The 24,535-nt window shown below is 43.5% G+C and overlaps 1 protein-coding gene across 8 annotated transcripts in view; it reads left to right on the top strand.

Moving 5' to 3' along the window:
- The window catches only part of GRAMD1B (GRAM domain containing 1B), a 209,906-nt gene that overhangs the window by 79,622 nt on the left and 105,749 nt on the right, over positions 1-24,535 (top strand). For 5 of the 8 annotated variants that reach the window (XM_053367385.1, XM_053367389.1, XM_053367384.1 and 2 more), the window contains one exon: positions 8,158-8,235. In XM_053367385.1, the coding sequence (XP_053223360.1) occupies positions 8,158-8,235 (78 nt within the window). Of the gene's footprint in view, positions 1-337; positions 410-8,157; positions 8,236-24,535 lie in introns of those variants that run through there. The other 3 variants (XM_053367386.1, XM_053367388.1, XM_053367390.1) reach the window with 2 other exon arrangements.

The raw sequence follows: 24,535 nt of genomic DNA, 5'->3' as shown, positions 1-24,535 counted from the left end.
TGTACATCATGCAGGACGAAAGAGTCTCCCGTGCAGATCTTACTTATATGCAAGATTTATTTAGCAGCATTTCACCCAGTCTGCTGTGAGACCTTTGCCATGTGCATGATCCTTGACTGTCACGAACTCAAGACCGAGAAAGAAGTTGATGTTTGGAAGGTTTAATCGTTAAATTGAGTTGGTTAATTTTTATTTACACTCTCTGCAACTTGGGAGTCTCTTAAAATGTGCAGAAGGTGGATTGCATTTGGCTTGTGCCCAGGTAGAGAGATGTTGGATCAACTTGTTACCAAACTGAGCTTGAATTAGGGAGCCCATTGGGTAGAGTCTAAGCCTCTTCTGGACTTCTGGTCCCCAAGATATTAGGTGGTTGCATGACATTCATGGCACTGAGCTCTGGAGTAATAAGGTAAGACTCCTATTGATTGATAGCTCTTTATAGCCTGCACCTTGCAATCATATCAGTTCTGCTTCGGGTCATTTTGGCCCTTCAGAGAATGACATAAAGCAGGAATTCTACAGATTATTATTTGCCTGGGTGCAGTTATGGGCTGTGTGAAAGCTAATAAACTTGAGTCTGAATCCCAACAAGATAGACACCTTGCCGGCCAGTGGTTCCCAGGTCCAGGAATTGAAACATTTATCTGTTCCAGATGGGGTTGCAACCCTTTGAAGGAGCAGGTGCTGCTGGATACATCTTGGTTGTTTGGGGTGCCTTTTACCAGCATCAGTTGATAGTGCATTTGTGTCTTTTGCTGGTTAGGCATAGCTTGATTACTATGGTCCATGCATTGGTAACCTTGTGGTTAGACTGCTGTAATGCACTGTGTGTGAGGCTACCCTTGTGTTTGGTCAGGAAGCTACAGCTAGTGAGTGGGGTGTCTAGCTATACTCATATTTCACCTGTGCTAAAACAATGACACTGTTTGTGTGTTAGTTTTAGAACCATGTTGAATCTTTTGTTGAGTCTTTTGAATCTTTCTAGGACCCTCGTACCTACGGGACTGCCTCTCCTGGTAGGTCCCACGGAGGACCTTACAGTCTTCAAACAAAAACATCCTGGTCCACAGAGAGGTCCTGGGCCACAGAGGTTAGGCTGGCCTCAACCAGAGCCAGGGCTTTTTCGGCTGTGGCTCCAATCTGGTGGAAAGCTCTGTCACAAGAGACTAGGGCCCTGCGGGACTTGACATCTTTCCACAGGGCCTGCAAGACAGAGCTGTTCCACCAGGCCTTTGGCCAGGGCACGGCCTGACCCCCTTCTTTGGCAATCCTCACAGAACTCTAGCCCACTGGTTGCCATTAATCTGATTTGAATTGATTTTATAATGAAATGATTTTAGAAAGTTGTATCGTTTTACTGTTGTTGGCCGCTCTGAGCCCGGCTTCAGCTGGGGAGGGCGGGATATAAATAAAATGTTGTTGTTTTTGTTGTTGTTACTGAATTAGGAAGTTCTAAACAACCTGAAACTCAGGTTTCCTACGATCTTCAGAAAAGGCCTTGCTGGCTACACTGTGGTTGATGGGTTGTCATCTTGGGTTATCATGAAAACGAGCCTTCTGTGTAGTGGGAACTTCCTTCCTCATGCAATTTGGTGGGCATCCACTGTGGTGGGCTTCAAACACTTGCTGAAAACATACTTGTTCCATCAGGCTTTCCCTTGCTTTTAATTATCTGACACACTGCCTGCATTTTTCTGTTTCCCTGTTTTGCTGGACACTTTTTATTCAACAAACCTAATTTTATTGGATTTTTTTTCATTGCATTTTGATATTGCATATTTCCTTTTTGCTTGTGATTTTGTGATTGCAATTGACACAAATCTCTGAGAGATTTTTTTATATTAAGCGGTATATAAACTGCATTAATCTGTGCATTACAGTCCTCTGCAAGCCTACCCAGAAGTGAGTCCCATTGTGTTCAGTGAGGCTTTTTCTCAAGTAGGGATGCAAGAAGGCATTGTTTTCCATTCTGCCCAATATTGGTCGCATGCAGAGCACTGTTTCTGTTTCACTGCCCTTCATCTCCTGCCAAAAGCTATGTTATTTGTCTCACTGTCTGCTGAAGCAAAATGACATAATTTGCATAATTAATTATGCAAATCACCTTGCCATTACGTTACTCCAGCTCATTCATTTCAATGCAAAAGAGACACAATGCAGACATGGTTGGGGCTAGGGGAAACCATAACCAATTACATATTGTTTGCCACCTCAAAGCAATAACGATGACAGTGAATACCAATCATATTGACTGGGTTGATTTCCTCTCTGGACATAGCTGGTGTTCACGTATTCTTCCTATTTTCTGCTCCTGTTTCCGTCAGAATTTTCTGGCCCCTCCTCTCAAGTAAATGTGTATAGGATTGTAGCCTTAGCATTTTAGCAATTTAGGAACTCCTGTGTTCTATCTTTCTTTTAAGATACAAAAGATGGTGTTGGATGGGAGAAATATAACTCTGTGGCATAGTGTCTGTGCATTGCGTGAAGCTGGGATGCCTTCCTTTGTCTGCCTGTGATTGTCTGCATGTTGTTGTAATGCAGTCATTAGCAGTCGTATTCTTCAGAACAGCCTTTGCCAACTTGCTGGCAGGGGCCGATAGAGGACACTCAATTGGTAAAGTCTACTCTTCAATATGTGTTGTTGTTGCATTTATATCTAATCTTCTTTTCTAAGGAGCATACATGGTACTCCTTATCCTCATTAATCCCTGTAATAACCCTGTGAGGTAGGTTATGCTGAGAGATGTAGTGACTGGTCCAAAGTGAGTTTCATGGCCAAGTGAGGATTTGAACCCTGGTCTCCCAGGTCCTAACACTCTAACCAGGACAACACACTGGTTCTCTATATGTTGATGTTTTGCTGTTCCTCTTAAATTCCCTCCATGACTCACTGCAAACTCATTTATCTATTCACTAGAAGGGTGAAGGAGGACACAGTCAGGAAATGAGGAATCTCTTTATCAGTAGAGTAGGTTGCAAGAGACAGAACTTTGACCTTATCTGGAGGGTGGAAAGACAGCTCCCCCACCCACTCTGCCTAAGACTGGGAGGTAGTCTCAGGACTTTGGTTTTCAGACCCATTTTCGTGTGTTTCTTCTGTTGCTGCCCAGAATTGAGATTTTAAATGGTAGGATAATGCCTGTGTCCAACCCTTCTACATTTTTTTCTGGAGTATTCCTGCATCAGAACATATCTGAGACCCTTATATTTGGCTTTCAGCTGACCACTGAGATTTGGAGTGAAGGATGTTCCATATTTAAAATATAGTTAACACAAAATGGAAGGAGAAAGCACAGACCCACATTTGCAAGACCTTAACCAGTACTTTGTAGGGCTTCTATTCACTGACCCGAAATCCCATTAACAAAGTACGGTACATTGTTTTGTTGATACAAAGGAATATAGCCTATCTGTTTCTGAGGCCCTCTTCTTGCGTGGAAACAAAGGGAATTAGATGAAAGCACAGTTAGTTTCAAGATGCAGAATGTGTGATGTTGAGCGCTGCTTGATGTTTGAATCCCCCTGACACATTTATCTCTGGAGAAGATACAGGGAACTTTGGTTGTTGATTGATATTTGGTGTCAAGATTTAAACCCTTGGAAGTGGGGAGTTAAGAAATAAAGAAGAACATGCACACAAAAGACCTTGTTATGGTGTTATGGGGCAGGCCCACCCATGAGGCAAGGTGAGGCAACTGCCTCAGGCACCAGGATCTGCAGAGGAAGCAGGTTAGGCTCCCAAGGAATACATTGCCCCCACTGCAGCAGTTGCAGCAACAGCTGTGGCATGCTCCTTGGAGGACAGATCTGCCTCCTTCTCAGTAGCCCCCACCAGGGCCGTCCTAAGCATACCTGGTGCCGTGGTGCAAAGCTCCCTCTGGTGCCCCCCCATTTTTTTAGGGGGGACGGTGCTGCTGGCAGGGCTGGAGGAGGCGGGCAGCAGCTGAAGGGCAGCTCCTTTGGTGGGGAAGAGGCAGAGGCTAGATGTGGTACCTCCTGGCTCAGCTGGCCGCTTTGTGCCATGGTGGCTGCAGCAGACGGAGGCCCCGGGCACGGCATGCTGCTTCAGTGTGGCATGGCGGAGGTGGGCAAGGGCGGCGAGCTGATGCCAGGAGGCGCCATGTCCAGTCTCCGCCTCTTCCCTGGCACCCTCCAGAACTTGGCGCCCCGGTGCCCTGCGCCACTAGCCTCTATGGGTAAGATGCCCCTGGCCACCACCATGCTGGCTCTACAACTGCAAATAGGAGGCACTGCTGATCTCCTACCCTTGTTCCCAGTGTACATCTTTATCCTCCCCCCATTCCTGACGTAGAACTTCACTCACACCTTCTTCCCTGACTGGGGCAGGGAGTGGCATTTTGTGGTTTGCTTCAGGTGCCAAATTGCCTTGGGCCAGCCCTGCCTTGTTGACTTTTGGCTAGCTCTTTTGCTGAGGAATGATGGTTGATAGAGGCTTCGTTCCTCAAAATCAGGAGCTCCATGTGACACTCTTGTTTTTTCTCTGTCACAGATGTGCTTATCACCCCTTCTGTCTCACCCATGCTTTTCCTCGGTGTAGACTTCTTGGGATATTGAAGGCCTTGCTGTATCTTTGAGGTCGCAAATTGAGCAATTCATTCCTGGTGTTGGCTTGCACGCCGACTGTGCAAACTGGGCAAAGTTTAAGTACTTTTGCAAAGAACTGGCACACTACAGGTGCAGTGTGCAACTACGGTAAATGTTGTGGCGCATCACTCTTTACACCCAGTGAGGTGTGTTCCTGTTCAAGATATCAGCCCGCCAGCCACCCTGAGGAGGTGATTTGCAAAGAAAGGAGGCAAGATGGGATGTACATGTTGAAGAGAGTGGTCATAGAATTGTAGCACTGGAATGGACCCCAGGTGTTATCTGGCCCAAACCCCAGCCTAAGACTAGTGGTTAGAAAGATATTGTACTAGAAATTCAAAGATAGCTGGGAGTTTTTATGTACCTCAGACATTCCAGCCGGAAACTAAATATAGTGCTTGTAGGAAATATATATATATATATATATGTAGTAGGAAATGAGCAGTGTTGGCCAGCTGGTCCTGAGAGCAATTCTGTGTGAAACAGGAACAGCAGGGAACTTCAAACCACTTTCCTTTTGCCTCCAGTGAAGGTTCCGCACAAGATTTCAGCAGCTGGAAAGCAAAGTATGACATCTTGTGGTCAGAGTCTATAATTCTCCAACAAAAATATCACCCACTTAAACTTGATCCTTAGCTCACTTACTTTTTGTTATTTATGCTGTATATTTCTTGTGTGGTTCTGTTGTTTTAAATTATTGTTCGTTGCTTTGATACATTTTGCAAAAAAACAACAACCCCTGTATAGAGCAATTTTAAGAGAAGAGAAAAGGGTTTTGTTGTTGGGTTGCTAGACTTAAGTTCAGTGAGACCTGGGTTCAAATCCACGCCTAGTCATGAAGCTCGCTTGTGGCAATTCACAATCTCTCAGCTTAGCCTACCTCACAGGATTGCTGTGATGATAAAATGTCGTGAGCGGGGAGATCTATGTATGCTGCCTTGAGGTTCTTGGAGGTGGGATATAAATGCAGTTAATGAGACTACAGTGGCACCTCGGGTTAAGTACTTAATTCGTTCTGGAGGTCTGTTCTTAACCTGAAACTGTTCTTAACCTGAAGCACCACTTTAGCTAATGGGGCCTCCTGCTGCCGCTGTGCCTCCGGAGCACGATTTCTGTTCTCATCCTGAAGCAAAGTTCTTAACCCGAGGTAATATTTCTGGGTTAGCGGAGTCTGTAACCTGAAGCGTATGTAACCTGAAGTGTATGTAACCCGAGGTACCACTGTAATAGCAAGAATAATGACCAAGCTGTAAGTTTTCCATCTCCTTGGATGGTGTCCAGTCATACGGTGCCTATGTCATACGGACAGTGATGGATTTGGGACAAAGTGATATGCAGAAAACAGTGGTTGTTCAACACAGGGTTGATGCCTTTTTTGGCCTGTCACTTCAGAAATGTTTGTTCTGGAACTAGGAGGTAGCCTGAGTAAGGTGTCAGCAAGAGAAATGCCGTGCCATTGCCAAATTGTACTTCCAAACATTATTTATTATTCAACCAGGAAATTGCTTCTGAGTGCATACTGGGGCCACTACCAGTCTATGCTCACTTGTGCTTTGTGATTGCAGTGAAATATTGCTGAAGGATAAGTGCATGCAGTGGTGGATGTGAATGTGCTGAACAGATCCTAGAGATCTTGGTACATCTGGTTTGGGGTTTCAGCTACTGGCTTCATTTGCACCTAACCCTGAGCTCAAACCATGCCTGAGCAAGAGACAAACAACCATGCATGTACCTAGGTAGAATTTTTATATTATTTATTGCATTTGTTTCCCACCATCTTCTCCAAGGAGCTCATAGTGGTGTGCAAAGTTCCTCCCCTCGTCATTTAATAGCCGTAACAACCCTGAGAGGTAGGTTAGACTAAGAGGCAGTGGCTACCCCAGGGCACCCCCAGTGAGCTTCATATGGCTGAGTGGGGATTCGAACCCTGGTCTCCCAGGTCCTAGTCTGACACTCTAACCCAGGGGTCAGCAAACTTTTTCAGCAGGGGGCCGGTCCACTGTCCCTCAGACCTTGTGGGGGGCCAGACTATATTTTGAGGGGGGAAATGAACGAATTCCTATTCCCCACAAATAACCCAGAGATGCGTTTTAAATAAAAGGACACATTCTACTCATGTAAAAGCACGCTGATTCCCAGACCGTCCGCGGGCCAGATTTAGAAGGCAATTGGGCCGGATCCGGCCTTAGATTGCCTACCCATGCTCTAACCACTCCACCACACAGGCTCTCAATATATCAGCTGTTTCACCTCTCCCTTGGTCCTGCTGCCACTCCCAAAACCTGGAGCTAAACCATGGTTTGACTTAGTATTACATGCAAACCCAGGCTTGTGGTTTACCTCCCCGAGAAATCCATGTGTAGTAAACCAAGAACAAAAACCTTGATGGCAGCTCTTGCTTTGCTGGCAACAAGGGAAACCACAAGCCCAGGTTCACATGTAACTGTGTAGTGTGGTAGCAGTATGACCTAGGGAGGTGTGAACCAGCAGTTATTTTCAGTCTCATTACCTGCATGCTTGTTCATTCACACTGAGATATACTTTAGTTTACTACTGCATATGAACCAGACAAATACTGTACCTCAGAGCTGAGGAGCTTGTGAATGATGCTCTGTCATTCATGCCACCACATGAACAGAGTACAGAGTTGTTATCATTGGAATGAAACTAATTGGATGGACCAGCGGAGTAAATCCTGGTAAGGGTCATTTTACAGGATTGGCTTCGTGATGGCATTGGCCATTATTTCAGTGTTTATACTGGAGCCAAGCACTGATTTCAAGCTTATTTTGGGACTTGGATAACAAAACTGAAATTAACAGTTCGGAACTGAAACCCAACCCAGCCCAGTAAAATTCATCTGGCACTATTTAAAATCCTGGAGTTGAAGGTGAGAGTTGAAGGACATTTTGGGAGCAGAATATTTGAGCCTTCTCTTCCACCAGTTTCATAATTTCTCATTGGCCTTGTGATTACTTACAAACATACTGCCCTAAAATGAAATGTTGGGCATATCTCCGCAAGCTTGGGGGCTGGGATTCCTTTGTAAAAATACATCACAGGCATATGAAGATTCAAAAAAAATATTTGGGAAAGCACATTGAAGATGTAATGGGATGGGATGCTGGAAATTGCCCACCCCTTTTGCAGTTGATGGTCCTTATTCCTTCTAAAGCTCTTATCAACTAAGTTAGACATTAAAAAATAAAAACAAGAGTTATGCAGATTTATTTATTATTGGTTATTAGAATGGAAATTGGATTGACTTAATGAAAAAAGTTTTTTACGTGTATTTTTTTTATAAGCGTAATCCCTCTAGAAGAATTTTACTTTTGACTGAGATCATCAGTCCCATTGCAAAACCCACTGGCTTACTGAGATGTGCGTTTTCAGGCCACACCCTATTCTTGTGAGCATAATACACTTCAGCTGTTTTGAAATTCTGTATTTTAAATTGTTGTAACCCACTCTGGGGCCTGCTACTGAAGGGTGGGTAATAAATTTAATAATAATCAACAATATGTGTGCCTCATATTGTGCTTGTTTCTCCAGCAGCCAACAGAGCAGCCAGCAGAGCAGTCATGATGATGACCCATCCCGATTCCTGAGCCCCCGAATGCGTGACGACGGGTAAGTTACTGGAGAAAATGACAATAATAATAATAATAATAAATTTTATTTATATCCCGCCCTCCCCAGCTGAAGCCGGGCTCAGGGCGGCTAACAACAATAAAACAGTACAAAAGTACAGCATAAACAACACTCTAAAATCATTCATTATAAAATTAATTAATTCAAGCTACTGGCAACCATTGGGCCAGAGCTCCGCGAAGATTGCCGAGGGAGGGAGTCAGGCTGTGCCCTGGCCAAAGGCCTGGTGGAACAGCTCTGTCTTGCAGGCCCTGCAGAAAGATGTCAAGTCCCGCAGGGCCCTGGTCTCTTGTGACAGAGTGTTCCACCAGATCGGAGCCACAGCCGAAAAAGCCCTGGCTCTAGTTGAGGCCAGCCTAACTTCTCTGTGGCCTGGGACCTTCAAGATGTTTTTATTTGAAGACCGTAAGTTTCTCTGTGGGGACAATACCCAGCTCTACCTCTCTTTTAAATCGTAACCAGTGAAGGTCCTGTGTGAGTGCCTGGAGGTGGTTGGAGGATGGATGGCGGCTAATGGATTGAGGTTGTGAGACCAGAGGGTGGCAGCGGCAGCTCCTGTTCAGGAAACCCAAAGCCTCCTTGAGCATGTGGAACTGGTTGTTGAATGATTTGAATTTGGAGCATGCTTTCCAAGTCCAGATAATAAAGCCTTCCTTTTGCTTACTGTGTGTGTATGGGTTTATTTCCATCTTTTACTTCATTCTAATTTCCCAATGGCAAAAGCTGAGATATGCTTAGGTATGTTCCCAGCTTCGTCTCTAGCAAAAGCTATAGTTGTAATTACTGCTTGAACAAATCTAAGGCATTTGCAATGCAATCTTATGCATGTCTGCTCAGAAGTAAGTCCCAATTAAGTTCAGCGAGGCTGAGTCCCAGGGAATATGGGAATATGCAACTTTACATTTTTAAATTTCATAGAAGATAAAAAGAGTAAAATTTCAATCCGCCAAATCAGGGCAGGTTAATGGTAGTTTGTGAGCTTCATTTTGGTGGTCTGCGGTGTGTCGGTAAAGATAGGATTAAAAATCACACAGCATCTAGCATTGGAAACTACTATTGCTACAGCAGGCAGAAAAATCATGAAGTCGCCCACCAAAACCCTCAGCAGTTTTAAAATGGTCCATGGGGGCGGGGGGGTGAGGTTTGGAAAGCACTGTGCTAAGTTATGTACAATGCATTTCATGTTCTCAAAGTAGTAAAGGAGTTTAGCTTTTATAAGAAAGTAAATATTGCATGTATTTCAAAGTTTATTGAAATTCCCATGCCCCCCCCATTAAAAATACTGGTTCCCCAGATTTTCAGATTTCCCCGGAAATTCTGCATCTCTCCTGTGTGTGCTGCCCATTCTTCTTTCAGTAATGGAATGTCCTTGTATTCATTGTACAAAGTCAGTTACCCATGCAAAGGCAATTATCATTGTGGGGGGTGTATCGGTATATATTTTATTTAGCATAAATCTGAAAATGTCAACCCTAGCTAAAGGAGGCGGGGGAGCAGCTGCAGACTGAAACCATTGTATAGATGTCAAGTGCCTGTGAAATATTGTTAACTGTGCAAATATAGCAACATCACGCCTGGTTATATTCTGACAAACATACAAGACGTACTGGTAACTGGCTGTGCATTCACATAAACACTACTCTTCTATATATTCTTATCACAATATCAAATGTTTATCTTGCACATAAACAACACACAAAGTGCAATAATATAGATGGAAGTCCCAATAGATCAGATCATTCATAAAGACCAAATGTCTGCTAGTTTCTGTTCCACATATGTTCATAAAGTCCAAATTGGTCTTTGGTTTTTATGAATGATCTGATCTATTGGGACTTCCGTCTATATTATTGCACTTTATGTGTTGTTTATGTGCAAGATAAACATTTGATATTGTGGTAAGAATATTTAGAAGAGTATTGTTTATGTGAATGCACAGCCAGTTCGTCTTGTGTGTTTGTCGAATGTATTTCACGTAACACAAAGTTTGAAGTTGTTTTGCTGGTTATATTCTGAGACATGTAATTTTTGAAGGTACCCAGGGTAAATCTGAAACATGGTGCAAACTCATTTTGTCCTGTGAAAAAGAACGGACAATTTCAAGGAGTTGTCTGTGGCAAGCGGCTACTAGTGCTGTCTGATAATGGAAACAACTGGTTCTGTACATGTGTGACACAAACATATGTGTGTGTGTGTGTACATTAGGGATGTGGACTGCAGTCAGGTATGGTATAAAGAGGATGTGTGGTTGTGTTGGAACTGCCGCTTGGCTGACCTCACTGTTTGCTGAAAGAGTGACCTGGGAAGGAGGTCAAACGATCTGGCGGCTGCAACCTTTGTCACATACAGTCACTTGATCTGTGTCAGCCCATGACATATCTGACTCTGCGAAAGGAAAGTCGTCGTCAAAATACTTAAAAAACAAAGCAAAATAGGATGGAGGATTTGTCTGTCTTGATAGTTTTGTTGATGTGTAGGAGCACAGGCCACAACAGGAAAACGTTTGTTTAATTGCCTAGATGGACCATTGGCCTGACCTAGCAGAATGAAGAACCTAAGTTCCTCATTCTGTCCTGCTAATGCATCTACTGCAGTTAGGCGAGATCTGTGGCACCAGCTTGTAGGAGCAGAAATGCCGCTGAGTGAACTCCGCTTCTGCATGTATTGTGCAAGTTGAAATTCTGTATTCTACACTACTATTCTCCTGATTGATCTGGCTGCTTTGGTCCTCACAAATTCTGTGCTCCTCACCTACAGTCAGTTGGTCCATAGGGAGCCTTGGGCACCAGTACTTAACTTACTTTTCTTTTCCTGTACACTTCCTGCTGCTAGGTACAACATCACGCTTCAGGCAGCCTTGTGATGAAAACGTATTTCCTGATGGATTTCTGCATGCCATGCAGCTGCTGAAGGCACAGTGCATTTATGCGCCTTCTCCTTGGACCAGAGCCTACAAATCCTAAGGCTCTTTTTCTGTTGCATGATGTCTTCTGTTCACTTTCCCTGAACCTATTGCTTGTGCGTTTGTTCAGCTTTGGTCGGAATCCTCCAAGCTTTTCAGTCTTTGCAGTAATGGAGCAGCTGGCACATAGATTCCTGGCACAGGTGTTGCTTTTTCAGGCAGGGGGGAACACACTCCCTGCTTTTCATATACTTTGCAAGGGAAAGTTATGGAGGAGTTTCCCTTTATTTTTAGCCTTTGGGGCCTTTAGTCAGCCTAGACATCACTTCAGCTGCCGCTTCATCTCTGCTGTCGGATGTTAATCAGTTGTTCATCTTGCCTTGGTTCCAAATCAAACTTTTAGGTGGTCTTCGTTCCTGGCTGAAGAAGGAGCAGGGAGGATAAGAAAGAAAATGCAATATGAGGACAAATTTGGATTCATATGTTTCTGGCTCTTTGTGGTTGATTTATTACAACTCCAAACTGCAGCCTTGGCACAAAAGATGGGGGAGGATGGGGGGGGGGGAGAGGACGAAACTGTGAAAGTGGCACATGTGACTCCTTCTTTGTGTGTTTTTTGGCGAGACCAGCAAAATGTATTGTATTTCCACTTCCCTCTCCTTTCTGTTGGTAGGTGTTCTTAATTGGTTGCACAGAAACGGACGACACTCTGTAATCACAGCCTTCAGAATCAGAGTTTTAAACCTTACTCGGGTTGTAGGTTCAGGGTCAAAGCCAACTAGAGTTTGCTGTGACACTAATTTTAGAAAATACTAAAACAGGCCAGAAGTTGGGACTTAAAGGGGCAGTAGGAAAGAGATTCACTTTTAGGTGAAAGGAAATGTATGATGGTGGAATAGGAAATGAAACTCATTATCTTTTCTTCCTCTAAGTCTCCACCCCCTTTTTGAACTCTAGTCTCTCTGGGGAGCTGTCATCAGATGCTCTGGTTGGGAGTCTCAGAATATTCCTTGTTTAAGGTCTTCTTAGGGTTTGCTTTCTTGGGCATGTGTTGAACCTCCAGTTCCTTTCTCTGTCATATCCTCTGCTTTCTTTCCACCTTTCCTCACCCTCTCCAGTTTTTGAACTCTCAGGCTCACACTCAGCTTTGAGCACGCACACTCAGAATATTGTAAGGTGGCCACTTGCCCCATTTATTTAACTTTCATTGAGGCAAGTGTGGGGAACTTTTGGTCCTCCGGATGTTGCTAAACAACAACTCCCCATCAGCCTTAGCAAGCATGGCCAACGGCCAGGGATGATGGGAACTGTCATTAAGCAACATTTGGAGTGTCTAAAGACTTGAAATGGACATCTTCTACTATTACCTTTTATCTATGGGAGTCATCACAGTATGTGCTGCTTTGGTGATCCTGGAAGATCACATTGCCAGAAACATTACCAGTTTCTGCAAGGGGATCTTGACATGGAAGAAGCCCTGCTGTAGGTTCTCTTCCTGCCCCATGGCTCAGCTCCATTTGATGACAGCACAGTGTAGTTGGTGGAGGACATTTTCCTGCAACTCTCATCTCCTAAAGGTTACAGAGGAAAGTGCCTTTGATTTATCTAATGGGTTATTTCCCAACACAGTGAAGCCATGTGGAAAACCATTGTATAGCACACACTAATAGGTAATTCTATCCACCACTAGGTTATATCCAGCTCTGTCTGAAGGTTGCATTCTCTATTGTGTCACTTGAATGAAAAACCTGGCTAACAACTTCAGAACATGTGGGTAGATAATATTCATCCCACAGTCACCTGCTGGCGAAAATCAGTGGTGGTGATGCCTCATTTTCTTTTTTAATCAACGGAAGAGGGTGTGTTCCCACCTTGTTTTCTTAATATGGGGTCTTCGTTCCCTTGTCTCCTTCAAATGCAGAACATTTCTATTAATGCCTCACTTGTAGATGCAGCTAAGATGATGGAAGCAAAAGCTGGAGAGGCCTTGTCATGTTCCAAACATAATAATTTATCCCCCTGAGGGCCAATTAATAACCCAGGAGAGGGCATGGATGAGAATTACCTTTTGGTAGCTTAGTACAGCTTAACATTTTCCTCCATATGTTTCTCTGCAGTCATTCATGCCTCCATAGTAATGTTGATCCTGGAGGTAATAAAAAAGAACACGGCAGAGGAGAAGTTGCCTTCTGCACTTGAAATTCCACAGCTAACTCCACAAAAGGGCCTCCGTGCCTCAACTTACCCTCCTGCAGAAAGCTGCCCAAACCATTTTGATGGAAGTAAGAGGAACTGTAGGCCAACATGATGCTTCCCACTGTCTCAAACAAGCAATGGTATGTCCCAACAAGGAAGTCCTGTAGGGCAGGATCAGGAGAAAGCCCTGAGAAAGGGACAATGGCTACTCCTTGAGAATACAGACATTTTGGATTTGGAAGGTTTTAACAATGTATTTAGTTGGCATGCATATCTGTGGTATGATAAGGTCAAAGCACATAAAGCATTTAAAAATCATATTGTCAGGAAAGCACTATTTAATGTCTGGATAAGATATAAAGATTTATTTGAAAACAAAACCCCAAGGTGGTTATCACCAATGGAAGCAAAGGCCTTGAAAAAACTCAATATGGAGGCCAAATGGCTGAAATATTGGGAAATTTTGGAACAAGCAGGAGACAAATTGAAATTGCAGAGTTATGAAAAACTAAAGAATAAAGTGCGAGATTGGCTTCATTATTATCAAATAATGGAGGCATATAATCAGGACAAAAAAATTGGATTCCAGGTGGAAAAATCAAAATTGGAAACAGAACTGTTAGAGCCCAAAACTAAGATTTTGTCAAGGATGTATAACTTGCTGTTGAAATGGAATACTCAGGATGAAACGGTGAAATCTGCTATGATTAAGTGGGCACAAGATGTTGGACATAATATTATGTTCGCTGACTGGGAACAGTTATGGACCACAGGTATGAAGTTTACGGCATGCAATGCCTTAAGAGAGAATATTATGAAAATGATATACAGGTGGTACATGACCCCAGTCAAGCTGGCAAAAATTTATCACTTGCCCGATAATAAATGTTGGAAATGTAAAGAAACAGAAGGTACATTCTTTCACCTTTGGTGGACGTGCCCAAGGATTAAGGTTTTCTGGGAGATGATATATAATGAATTGAAAAAGGTATTTAAATATACCTTCTTGAAGAAACCAGAGGCCTTTCTTCTGGGCATAGTCAGCCAACAGGTGCTAAAGAAGGACAGAACAGCAGCAAGAATACTTATCGCAAAGTATTGGAAGACACAAGACCTACCCACCCTGGAAGAATGGCAGATGAAGGTGATGGACTATATGGAATTGGCAGAAATGACCGGCAGAATCCGAGACCAGGGAGAAGAGTTGGTGGAAGAAGATTGGAAGAAATTTAAAGACTATTTACAGAAATATTGTAAAATTAATGAATGTTAGAATGATGTTGGATTGAAAGTTAAGTGGTTTTTAGTTATAATACTATAAGGAGCATGAAAAAATGGATTATTAATAAGCAAAAATCTAATGTTACATTATTTTAAGATTAAAGATTAGGATAAGCAAAGAGGGGAAGGATTTGCTGAACTGACAAATTAAACTGGAATACAAAAAGGGAGGTTAGAGGAGGTCCAGAAATTAAGTAAATGAAAGAATGTAATGGAAAGATGGAACTGTTTTTTTTTATTTGTATTTTTCTTTTTCTTTTTTCATTTTGTAAAACTTTAATAAATATTTTATTAAAAAAAAAAGAGAAAGGGACAATTGCCATTTGAGAGGAAAGGCACTGTGATCCCAAAAACTATGGAACTTGTTCCCACAGGAGACAGCAATGGCCACTAACTTGGGTGGCTTTAAAAGAGGATTGGACAAATTAAGGCTATCAATGACTACTAGCCCCAATGGCTAGGATCTGTCTTCATGTTTGGAGGCACCGATGTTTCTGAGTACCAGGAGAAGAGAGTGCTCTTGTGCTCAGGTCCCACTTGGAGGTTTCTCATAGGCATCTGGGTGGCTACTGTAAATATAGGATGCTTGACTAGATGGGCCACTAGCCGGATCAAACAGGCTTTTCTGAAATTACTATGTCCTTATGCAAAAACAGACAATTGCCATTCACTTCTAGATATGGTAGCAACTCCTTTCTACCATACCCAATTTGTCAGAGGGACATCCAGCCTCATTGAATAGAAAGAGAGTGGGAGAGAGCAAGCCAGGTTGCCCAGATAGATGAGTCATGGCTAAGAAGGATAGGAACAGAATGAGGGAGTGAAAGCTATGGCAAGTCCCTTTTGGGGTGGCATCTATTATGTGTGCTTTTATATATATATATATATATATATATATATATATATATATATATATATATATATATATAAAGATCTAGCTCACTTTCACAATTCTAAAATCATTAGCTCCATTTATAGCCTGACCTTCCTCAAGGAGTTTGGAGTAATGCCTGTGAGATTCCCATGTGGCAATACCTTTCAGGTATTGATCAGAACCAGCCCCCCCTTAGCATCAGAGCATTAGAGTAATAATATCAGTTGCCTTCAGTCTGTTCTTGGACTCTAGGGCTGAAAAACTTAATAATCTAATCAGATTTAAAGGAAACATGAGAGCTGAAAGTGTTTGGAGGGGAGTGAGTGGCAACCAGCTATTTCCTAAAAAACAAAGTGAATTGGATTTTTTTAAAAAACACAGATTGCAAGGTGCGCTTAAAATGAAATCTGCTCAGTTCTGGGAATCAATGTGGTACCAAAGAGTATCTGAAGAAGTGTGCATGCACACGAAAGCTCATACCAATAACAAATTTAGTTGGTCTCTAAGGTGCTACTCGAAGGAATTTTTTAAAATTTTGTTTCACCTATGGCAGACCAACACTATCTGTAAAGAGTGGACGGTCATCCCTGAGATGCTCCTGGATCTTTCTTACCTGGGCTGTTATCATGCATGTTTGCACGTGCACCCACATTCTTGGCAGGGCCTTGGTGCTTTCAAAGACACCTGCGCGTGTTGCTCAGGTGCTTGCACTGCTACTTTTGTTTGCTGATGGTAGCAAGAGGGAAAAGTTTGTGCCCCTCGGGGGAATCAATTTTCTCAGGTGCTGTGCTGGGATTTGAGAAGCGAAAACTTTGCCCCTCCCTGCTGCACATCTGACATCAATTACAGGTGGAGCTGTGCAGGCGAGGCTGTTTTTGTTTCTTGAGAATTGGGACAGAGAGGACCTGCCCACATCTAGATAGCCGCACGGAGCCAGGAAGCTGGTGAGGACCGAAGCAAAGGCACTCCAGCAGGGATCAGAGGAGGAACGGAAGCAACGAGAGGCTGAATGTAAATATTCAAGCAAGGTTTTCAGCCACTGGCAGTTGAAATGGCGTTTCAGGCATGACAGCAAAGTGGAGGTTATTTTGGGAAGTGGTTGAGCTTGCAAAGTCTGGTGACATCTTCCTTCTCCTGCTCGTTCTCGATGCAAGGAGCCCAAAATGATGTTGCGGTCCGAGTTGACTTGTTAGAAACGCGGCACAGCAGAGAGAACAGACAAATACATGCTTGCTCCAAGCTTTGAATCTATGCACTCCTTTTTTGGACCAGCCTCTTTGGGCTGGACTCTGGACCCACTCCTCCATCGGGACTAGAAGCTTTGCTGGGCTGTTGGCTCCAGTTCTTCTATGGGCTGCAGGCACCTGAGTTGGCTGTTGCACCGCAAAGCACAGCCATGGTCCAGAACCTGCATCCCAAGGAGGTCGCCTCCAGTATAGCTGTGAGGCAGGCCTGCCATTTCCGTATAACTTTCCTGAGGAAAAAGCTCTCCTTCCTCAGAGTCATGTAAGTATCCTGGGGGTGGAGGGTGGGTGTGGGTGTAAGAGATGGGGTTGTGTTTAAATGTGTGTATACCTTTGTTCATCTGCATGCCTGCATGGGCAGTGTGTGGCTGCGTGAGTGTGAGCACCTGAAAAGAGCCCTGCTGGATCAGACTGAGGGTCCTTCTCTACCAGTTGCCTCTAGGAAGCCCATATAATCATAGGATCATATGGAAGGGATCCTGAGGGTCATCTCGTCCAACCCCCCTGCAGTGTAGGCCACAAAACAAGAGCCTTCCCTGTTGCATCTCCCCAACATCTGGTATTCGGACCTCCTTTTTAGCGTGGAGGCTCCATGTAGCAAATAGCTGTTGATCAGCCTCTTCACCACAGATTTAGCACTTTTGAAAAAGCCATCCAAGCTAGTGGTCCTCAGCACCATCCTGTGGCAGTCAATTCTGTAAATTGTGCATCTGGGTTCAATGTCCCAGGGGGTCAAAACGAAGGAGCAGCCAGTGGAACCCAGCTGCAACAAAACATTGTAGCGTGGAATATACCACCAAGCTTTATCGGTCCCTGTTGGGCCATTTTTTTTGGGGGGGGTTGCTTCCTTCATTTCCCACACCCATTAAGATTTGCTTTTTTCACTTCTGCAAAATTTGGAGCCTCAAAACCCTGTTGATACTCCCTCTTCTCCATGTGACTGGTGTCATTTGGCTTCATAATGGTCAGAGAAGGAATGAGTTCTCTATTAGTATAAGATGATAATTCCTCTTAAATGGAAAATGCTAGGCTGGAACTCAGCAGTCTAGCTTGTTGTCCCAGTTCAAGCATATTTGTGTGATCTTTCTCAGGGCCCGTACTATATGCAAAATAGAAATAAGTACCTTCTCTTACACGATAGCAGGGGCGCCAATAAAACAAGGACCCATGGCAGGTTTTCCAGGTAGACCAGAAGCAGGAATGAGATGAAAAACCAATATGTTGTTGTGGAGCATGAGTGTTTGCAGACCCACTCACAGAGCAAGGCTCCTGGGATTTAAAATTGGCCACAGCCTTACTGATTCCAGATTTGCAAATAGATGGTGTGATTATCATGTAGATGCCGCTGAAATCGTTGTGCTTGGTTTCACATGCATGCATCTCCCCCAAGTAACTTTGCTCCACCAAGCCAGAAATTGAGATTAGGGAGAAATATATGCACAGAAAAGTGGAGAAATAGAGAGAATGGAGGATGAGGAAAACTGGATTTGCGGGATAGGAAAAGTATAAGGTGCTAGAAGTGAATGAAAGGTGATGGGGAGTTGATCAGTGTATGTCACAAAAAGGGAGAAAATGCTGATCTTGAAGGTGGGTGGCTTAAAAAGAATTTTTACTCTCTCTTTTTAAAGAAAGAATATTTGTAGTATCAGCTTAATAGTCCCCCGTGATTTACGTGAACCACTCAGTGGCACAGCTCACTTGCTTTTCATCCAGTCTATTTTAAGTCGGTGGACACTTTACAAATAGTGCAGAATCTAAGTATGCCTTGACTCCCCAGTTCCTGTTTACTTGCAGGAAGATAAGCACTTGTGCTTCATTTTGTAGATATTGTTGGATAAGGTTTTCCTACTCAGGTATCTCCTCCATATATATCTTGTTTGATTTTATTTATATGCTGCCTTTCATTCCCCCCCCCAAGATGCTCAAGGTGACTCAAGAAGAGTAAACAAATCAATGTAAATATAAAATAATACAAATGCAAGCGATACAAATGATTAGAATTCAAAGCAAAATCATAATATTTCAAAAGTATTAAAAACCAAATGCTTTCCCGTTCCTGCCAAGAAAGCAAAGAGCATTCCCCGCAAAAATGTTTAGAGAGGGCAAAAGTAAATAACTGAGCTGCTGCTCAGCGGAAGAGCTTTTTTTAATGTGGAAAAAAGTAACATATGAAATGATCCTGTCTTTCATTGCTTGAAAGAGCTCCTCCTCTTCTGTATTCATACATGCATTCAATGTCTTAACTCAGAGGTTTTCAACCAGTGTGCCATGGCACTTGAATGACAGGGGTGCCACGGGCAACACTGGCCTCTGTCCCTCTTTCCTTCCCTCCCTCTTCTGATGCCCTCTTGCATCTCTGCCTCCCAAAGTCTTGCACAGCTGTTTGTTGCAGCAGCCCTGACTACAAGCTCCCCAAATGAATGGTGCCTCTGGGGCTAGCCAGGGGGTTCTTCCCTGGCCCCTGTGGGGCAGTGTGAGAAGGCACCTCTATTTTGGGCAGGGGGTGCAGCTCAGAGACCGGGGTGGCAGCAGTGGCTGCCCAGAATACTCCCAAGGAGAGAGGAGAGGAGAGGAGGCTGAGGGAACACTCCACAAGGGAGGGTGTTAAAAAATGGGTGAGAGGCTGCCAGCTTTGCAGGCAAGGGCTGACATCACTGGGCTCCTAAACCCCACAGGGGCGCCACAGAAAGAAAGTGGAGCTGTGGACTTTAAAAAAGTTGAAAACCTCTGTCCTAACTCCTTGGATTGCTAATGCAATTCTTTCTGCAAATGGGGACATTATCCAGCACTGACATATCTAAAAGACAAGTACAGGGGATGTTGAGTCACTCAGAAGTGGAATGTGGGCTGCAGATTATTTTTCTTCTCATATCTGAAAATGTTAGAATTTTTAGTAGCTCCATATCTTGTTCTATGGTGATCTTTACGTCTTCCCTCCTTTGTGGCTCAGTGATGTGGCAGCATTCTTCCTGCTCATGAAGGCCACATTCACGCCATCCATTTAAAGCACTACGGTGCTGGTTTAAACCGTATTAGCTTTTCCCAAAGGATTCTGGGAGCTGTAGTTTGTTAAGGGTGCTGAGAGTTGTTAGGAGGTCTTTCGCTTTCCCTCCCATAGCTACAATTCTCAGGGTGGTTTAATGGTCACTGCCTCTTCCCAGGGAACTCTAGGAATTATAGCTCTGTGAGGGAAACAGGGGTCTCCAAACAACTCTCAGCATGCTGAACAAGCAACAGCTCCCAGGATTCTTTGGAGGAAGCCCTGACGGTTTAAAGGGGTTATCATAGAGCTTTAAAGGTGCAGAGTGAGTGTGGGCACTTTCTAACACTTGAGTGAAGGAGTCACAGGGCCACCGTCGCTTACTTGGACTCTTACAGGTCAATAAATCAGGATTTGCTTGTGTGGACTGCGGACAGTATCCAACTTGAGGCCAAGAAAGAGTTCGATGCTAGTGTTAGGACTGTGGGTGGGGGTCATAGGTTTGAGTTTTTTAGGTTATTGGCTGTAGGGATCAGAATTGTGTGAGCAAAGCCTGAAGCCCATGTTGTGTCCACCTCCCGAGGATCAACTTTTCCCAAAGTCCTTGTTTTGCTGTCCTCAGCACACCTGGTACAGTTGTGAGATCATCTGCTCCTTGTTCTTCTGATGCCAGCATTGTTCCTCCTCCAAGGCAGCAGAGGTGGGATGTTAATTATAGCAGGAAGCCTCAGAAGCCTGTTGCAGACATCGTGGAGGAATGCAGGGTTTCTGACAAGAGGTCAGAAAAAGATGAATGCCTCCCTTTCTCTTCCTAGTTCTGAGCGTTCTACACCTGGCATCCCATCCTCAATAGCCACCTGATAGCCCTTGAAAATCTCTCCAACCCAAGAGAAAAGGACTATTGTCCTAGCATCATGAAGAAGAAAGGCTGCACCTATCTCTGGAACTTTGGCCTCCCGCAGAATTAGGCCATGCCACCTCTGTATTATCTCATCACAAATTATCCCATATCCCTGCTTGCCTTTCTTCTTCTTCTTCTTCTTCTTCTTCTTCTTCTTCTTCTTCTTCTCTACCTTACACCAGACCTGGTGACAGGGATCAGGCTGGTGGTCTGTCTAGTCCAGCATCCTGTTCTCAAATGGCCAACCAGATGTCACTGGAGAAACCACAAGCAGAACCCAAACATTAGAGCCCTCTCCTGTTATTCCAGCAACTGGTATTGCTGCCTCCAACCACGGAGGCAGATCGTGGTTAGTAACCATTGATAGCCTTGAATGAATTTGTCTAATTTGCATTTAAAGCCATCCAAGTTGGTGGCCATCACTGCTTCCTGTGGTTTAACTATGCACTGCATGAATAAGTCCTTTCTTTTTTCTGTCCTGAATCTCCCTACAAGTGGCTATGGTGATCCTTAGTGTTATAAGAGAGGGAGAAAAACATTTCCTTGCCCGTTTACCCTACACGATGCATAATCTCCACACTTCTGTCATGTCTCCTCTTATCTTTTCTACGTGCTGCATGAAAATGTACCGTAGCTTTCTGTGTTTTATTCCCTCAATTTAAAAGTCTCTCTGTTCAGATCTCCAGACTAAAAGATCTGTTTTCCTCTCCTTTCAGAGTTCAGAAGTGCTCCAAACTATCTTTCTCTTCTCCAAATGCTTATAAAGGACCTATTTCCCCTTACTGTCATTTCCTACCTTCTCTACAGTTTCTCTTTCTCTGTTTTTAAATTTGCTCCATATTATTTTTTGTTTTCTTGTATTATTTTATTGTGATGTGCCCTAAGCATCATTTTCTTTTCATGGGTGGTGGTGCAGGCGATATAAATGAAATTAATACTGTTCCCATCTCCGGGTCTGATAAGTGGGAATGTGATTAAGTGGAATGTGATTAAACATCTCATCAAAGAACAGGCACGGACTGGGCCTTTGCTGCTGTTACCTGCAGATTTGTCTTTCTAAGTAGAGTTCCTGAATTAGTTAAATATTTGCACAACACCGTTGGCACATAATATCATTGTTATTCAACATTATCATCATCATCACCATAGTGAAACTGTGGGATGGACTCATGTGATTCCTGAATTACAGATGTGGACCTGGGTTGCCATGGTTTAGAGATGTATGCTAGAGAGTCCCAGGTCCAAATTTTCCTCTGCCACAAATTCACAAGGTGTCTTTAGTTAGGTGAGCCATTTTCCTTCAGTTTTCCCTTCACTTGCAATAAGGGGGATAATTATACTACCTTACTGTAGTAAGGTGGCTAACTTGTGGCCTTCCAGATGTTGCTAGATGACTATTCTAATGTCTAACCCTAATGTTCAGAAGCATTGCTGCCTCGAATTGTGGGGGCAGAGTAGTCTTCAACAGCCCTCTCCTCCATTAATTAGTCTAATATTCCTTTAGAGCCATTTAGCTTGGTGGACATCACTGCTTCCTGCTGGAGCAAGTTCCATAGTTTAACTATGTGCTGCTAACGTCAGGTATCAAAATCTGTTCTAAACTCATTACATGGCCTTGAGCATTCCACTGCCATCCCCTGTTCTCCCTCAAATGATATGTGACTAACAGCATTTGTTAGGGCAAGCACAACAGATGATGTGAAGCAGGTTGTGAAAGGAGAAGGCTTTTTTTGAAAATGTTAAAGGCAAACAGTGGGAGAATTGCTCTTCCTTGAGGGGGGGACGACCCCTAATGGGCTCCCTAGCATAGCTGTCACATTTTTAAGGTGTACCAGTGAAACTTACTTCCCATTGAATGCCAGAATGTAATGAGCGTGGAAGATAAGTGTATGTCTTCATCCATGAGTGCACATGCCAGAAGGTCCTATAGATGTTGTTGGAGGAAGGGATTAGCACTGCCGTTTTTCAACTTTCCTTGACGAACACGTGAATCCTTTCGGAAGCCCTTTGAGAAGGGCAGAGATTCAAGCCTCTGCCTGCTTGTTCAGAGGCATGTAACAGACCGTTGTGCCATTTCAGTCCACCTGTTGATTTTACCTAACCGCCAGTTCCTTGAATAACTTAGTGAAGTTTCGGAATGTTAAGATCACACTCTTGCCATGGGAAAGAGAAGTCGTGAAAGTCGATGGGATTTAGGCCACATTCGTACCATACATCAAAAGCACTCTGCTACCACTTTAAGCAGTCATGGGTTCCCCCAAAGAATTCTGGGAGCTGTAGTTTGGAGACCCCCACCACCCACCTACAGTTCCCAAAGTGATTTAACAGCCAATCCCTCTCTGTGGGGAACTCTGAGAATTGTAGCTCTGGGAGGGCAACAGGGGTCTCTTAACAACTCTCAGTACCCTTAACAAACTACTGCTCCCAGAATTCTTTGTGGAAAGCCATGATTGGTTCAAATGGCATAATAGTGCTTTGAATGGATGGTGTGAATGTGGCCTTAATTAATTGCACCCCTTGTGGCATTAAAGGAGTGGGTGGGTGAGGGAGCAAGAGAAAGGGCTTCTGCTTATTTTATTGGCAGCGTTTATGTGGCATATCATCAGCTGCTAGGGTCCCTTGAAAAGTCTCTGAACCCCTGAAAAAAGGGTCAGTCAGGAAGGCAAAACTGCAGTTTACATATATTCTGAATATGCCCTTTGCAAAAGGAACAAGTGATGTATTCAGGTGCGCATCCCAGCCAATGAACACTTGCTGTCTCTCCTCCCCAGTTATAAATGTGGTCCTCATTTTGCCGCTCACCGCCATGTCTGCCTTCTTATCTGTTTATTTTTATTTAACATTATTCATATACTGCTGAGTCAGCAAAAACCTCCAAGCAGTTTAAGACAATAAAAGGAGATAAGACAATAAAAGACATACACAGGAAAATACCAATGAAACCAAACCTTAAGAACAACTAGACATAGGATTTATGAAAACATAGATTGAAACGAGCAGTTCAAAAAGCAAATGAGCAGAATAAACATGGTTAGAGGACCACCACACTCCTTTTCTGGGAGTTTATCTCCGTTTGCCCTGATTCAGTTGTGGATGCCAGAAAAGGGTTTGCAATAATGGAGAGAAGATGTCCCTTCCAATGCCCCAGTGCATGCTGGGAGTAGCATGGAGAACTAAAAATAAAATAGAATTATAGGGCGAGTTCACATATGCAGTTGACCACACAGTAATTCTCCTCAGCTGCAGCTGCAATAGGCAAGAAACCCACACACAAAGTGGGCACGAAGACACTGAAATTGGGGGACGTAAATGTGTTAACAAGTTTTGGGAAGAGGTGAGGAAGGATTTTTTAAAAAAATAATAATAATAAAAGGTGTACTTGTGACTTTAGACCCCAAATTTTGTATTTTATCAGTTTTTGATGGGTTAAATATGGACTTAATATCTAAGCCACTTGCAGTTATACTATTTGCAGCTGCTTGTTTGACCATATCATACTCGAAGGACTAGACTAGAATGAGTCATTTTTTCTTCTTTTAATATTAGGCTTAATGAAGTGATATGTGTTCTGAAAAACAATAATAACTGTTTTGTTCAACACCAGCCTTTGACACAAGCTTTTGTAAATAAAAGTAGGGAATGGGTGGGGGGTGACAATCTATGAGGTTGCTTTAAGCCATCACAGCTGTATTCCCAGGTAGCTATTTTCTAGCACATTGAATTGGGCAGTTTATAAAAAGGTTTCAAAACTTTTTGCATTTTCTTTAAGCAGCAAATTCCTCTGCGCAGCTTTCCTCTCTATGAAACGTATTAAACCTCCTTTCGAGATACCTTGCTGAGTAATGTCTGGGAGGGACATCTCTTGAACACAGGCGCTACCCCTTAGTCCTGTCCTGGGCAG

Source organism: Podarcis raffonei, chromosome 15 (genome assembly GCF_027172205.1).
Source record: "Podarcis raffonei isolate rPodRaf1 chromosome 15, rPodRaf1.pri, whole genome shotgun sequence".
Lineage (NCBI taxonomy): Eukaryota > Metazoa > Chordata > Lepidosauria > Squamata > Lacertidae > Podarcis > Podarcis raffonei.
This window is presented reverse-complemented; position numbering and strand designations above follow the sequence as displayed.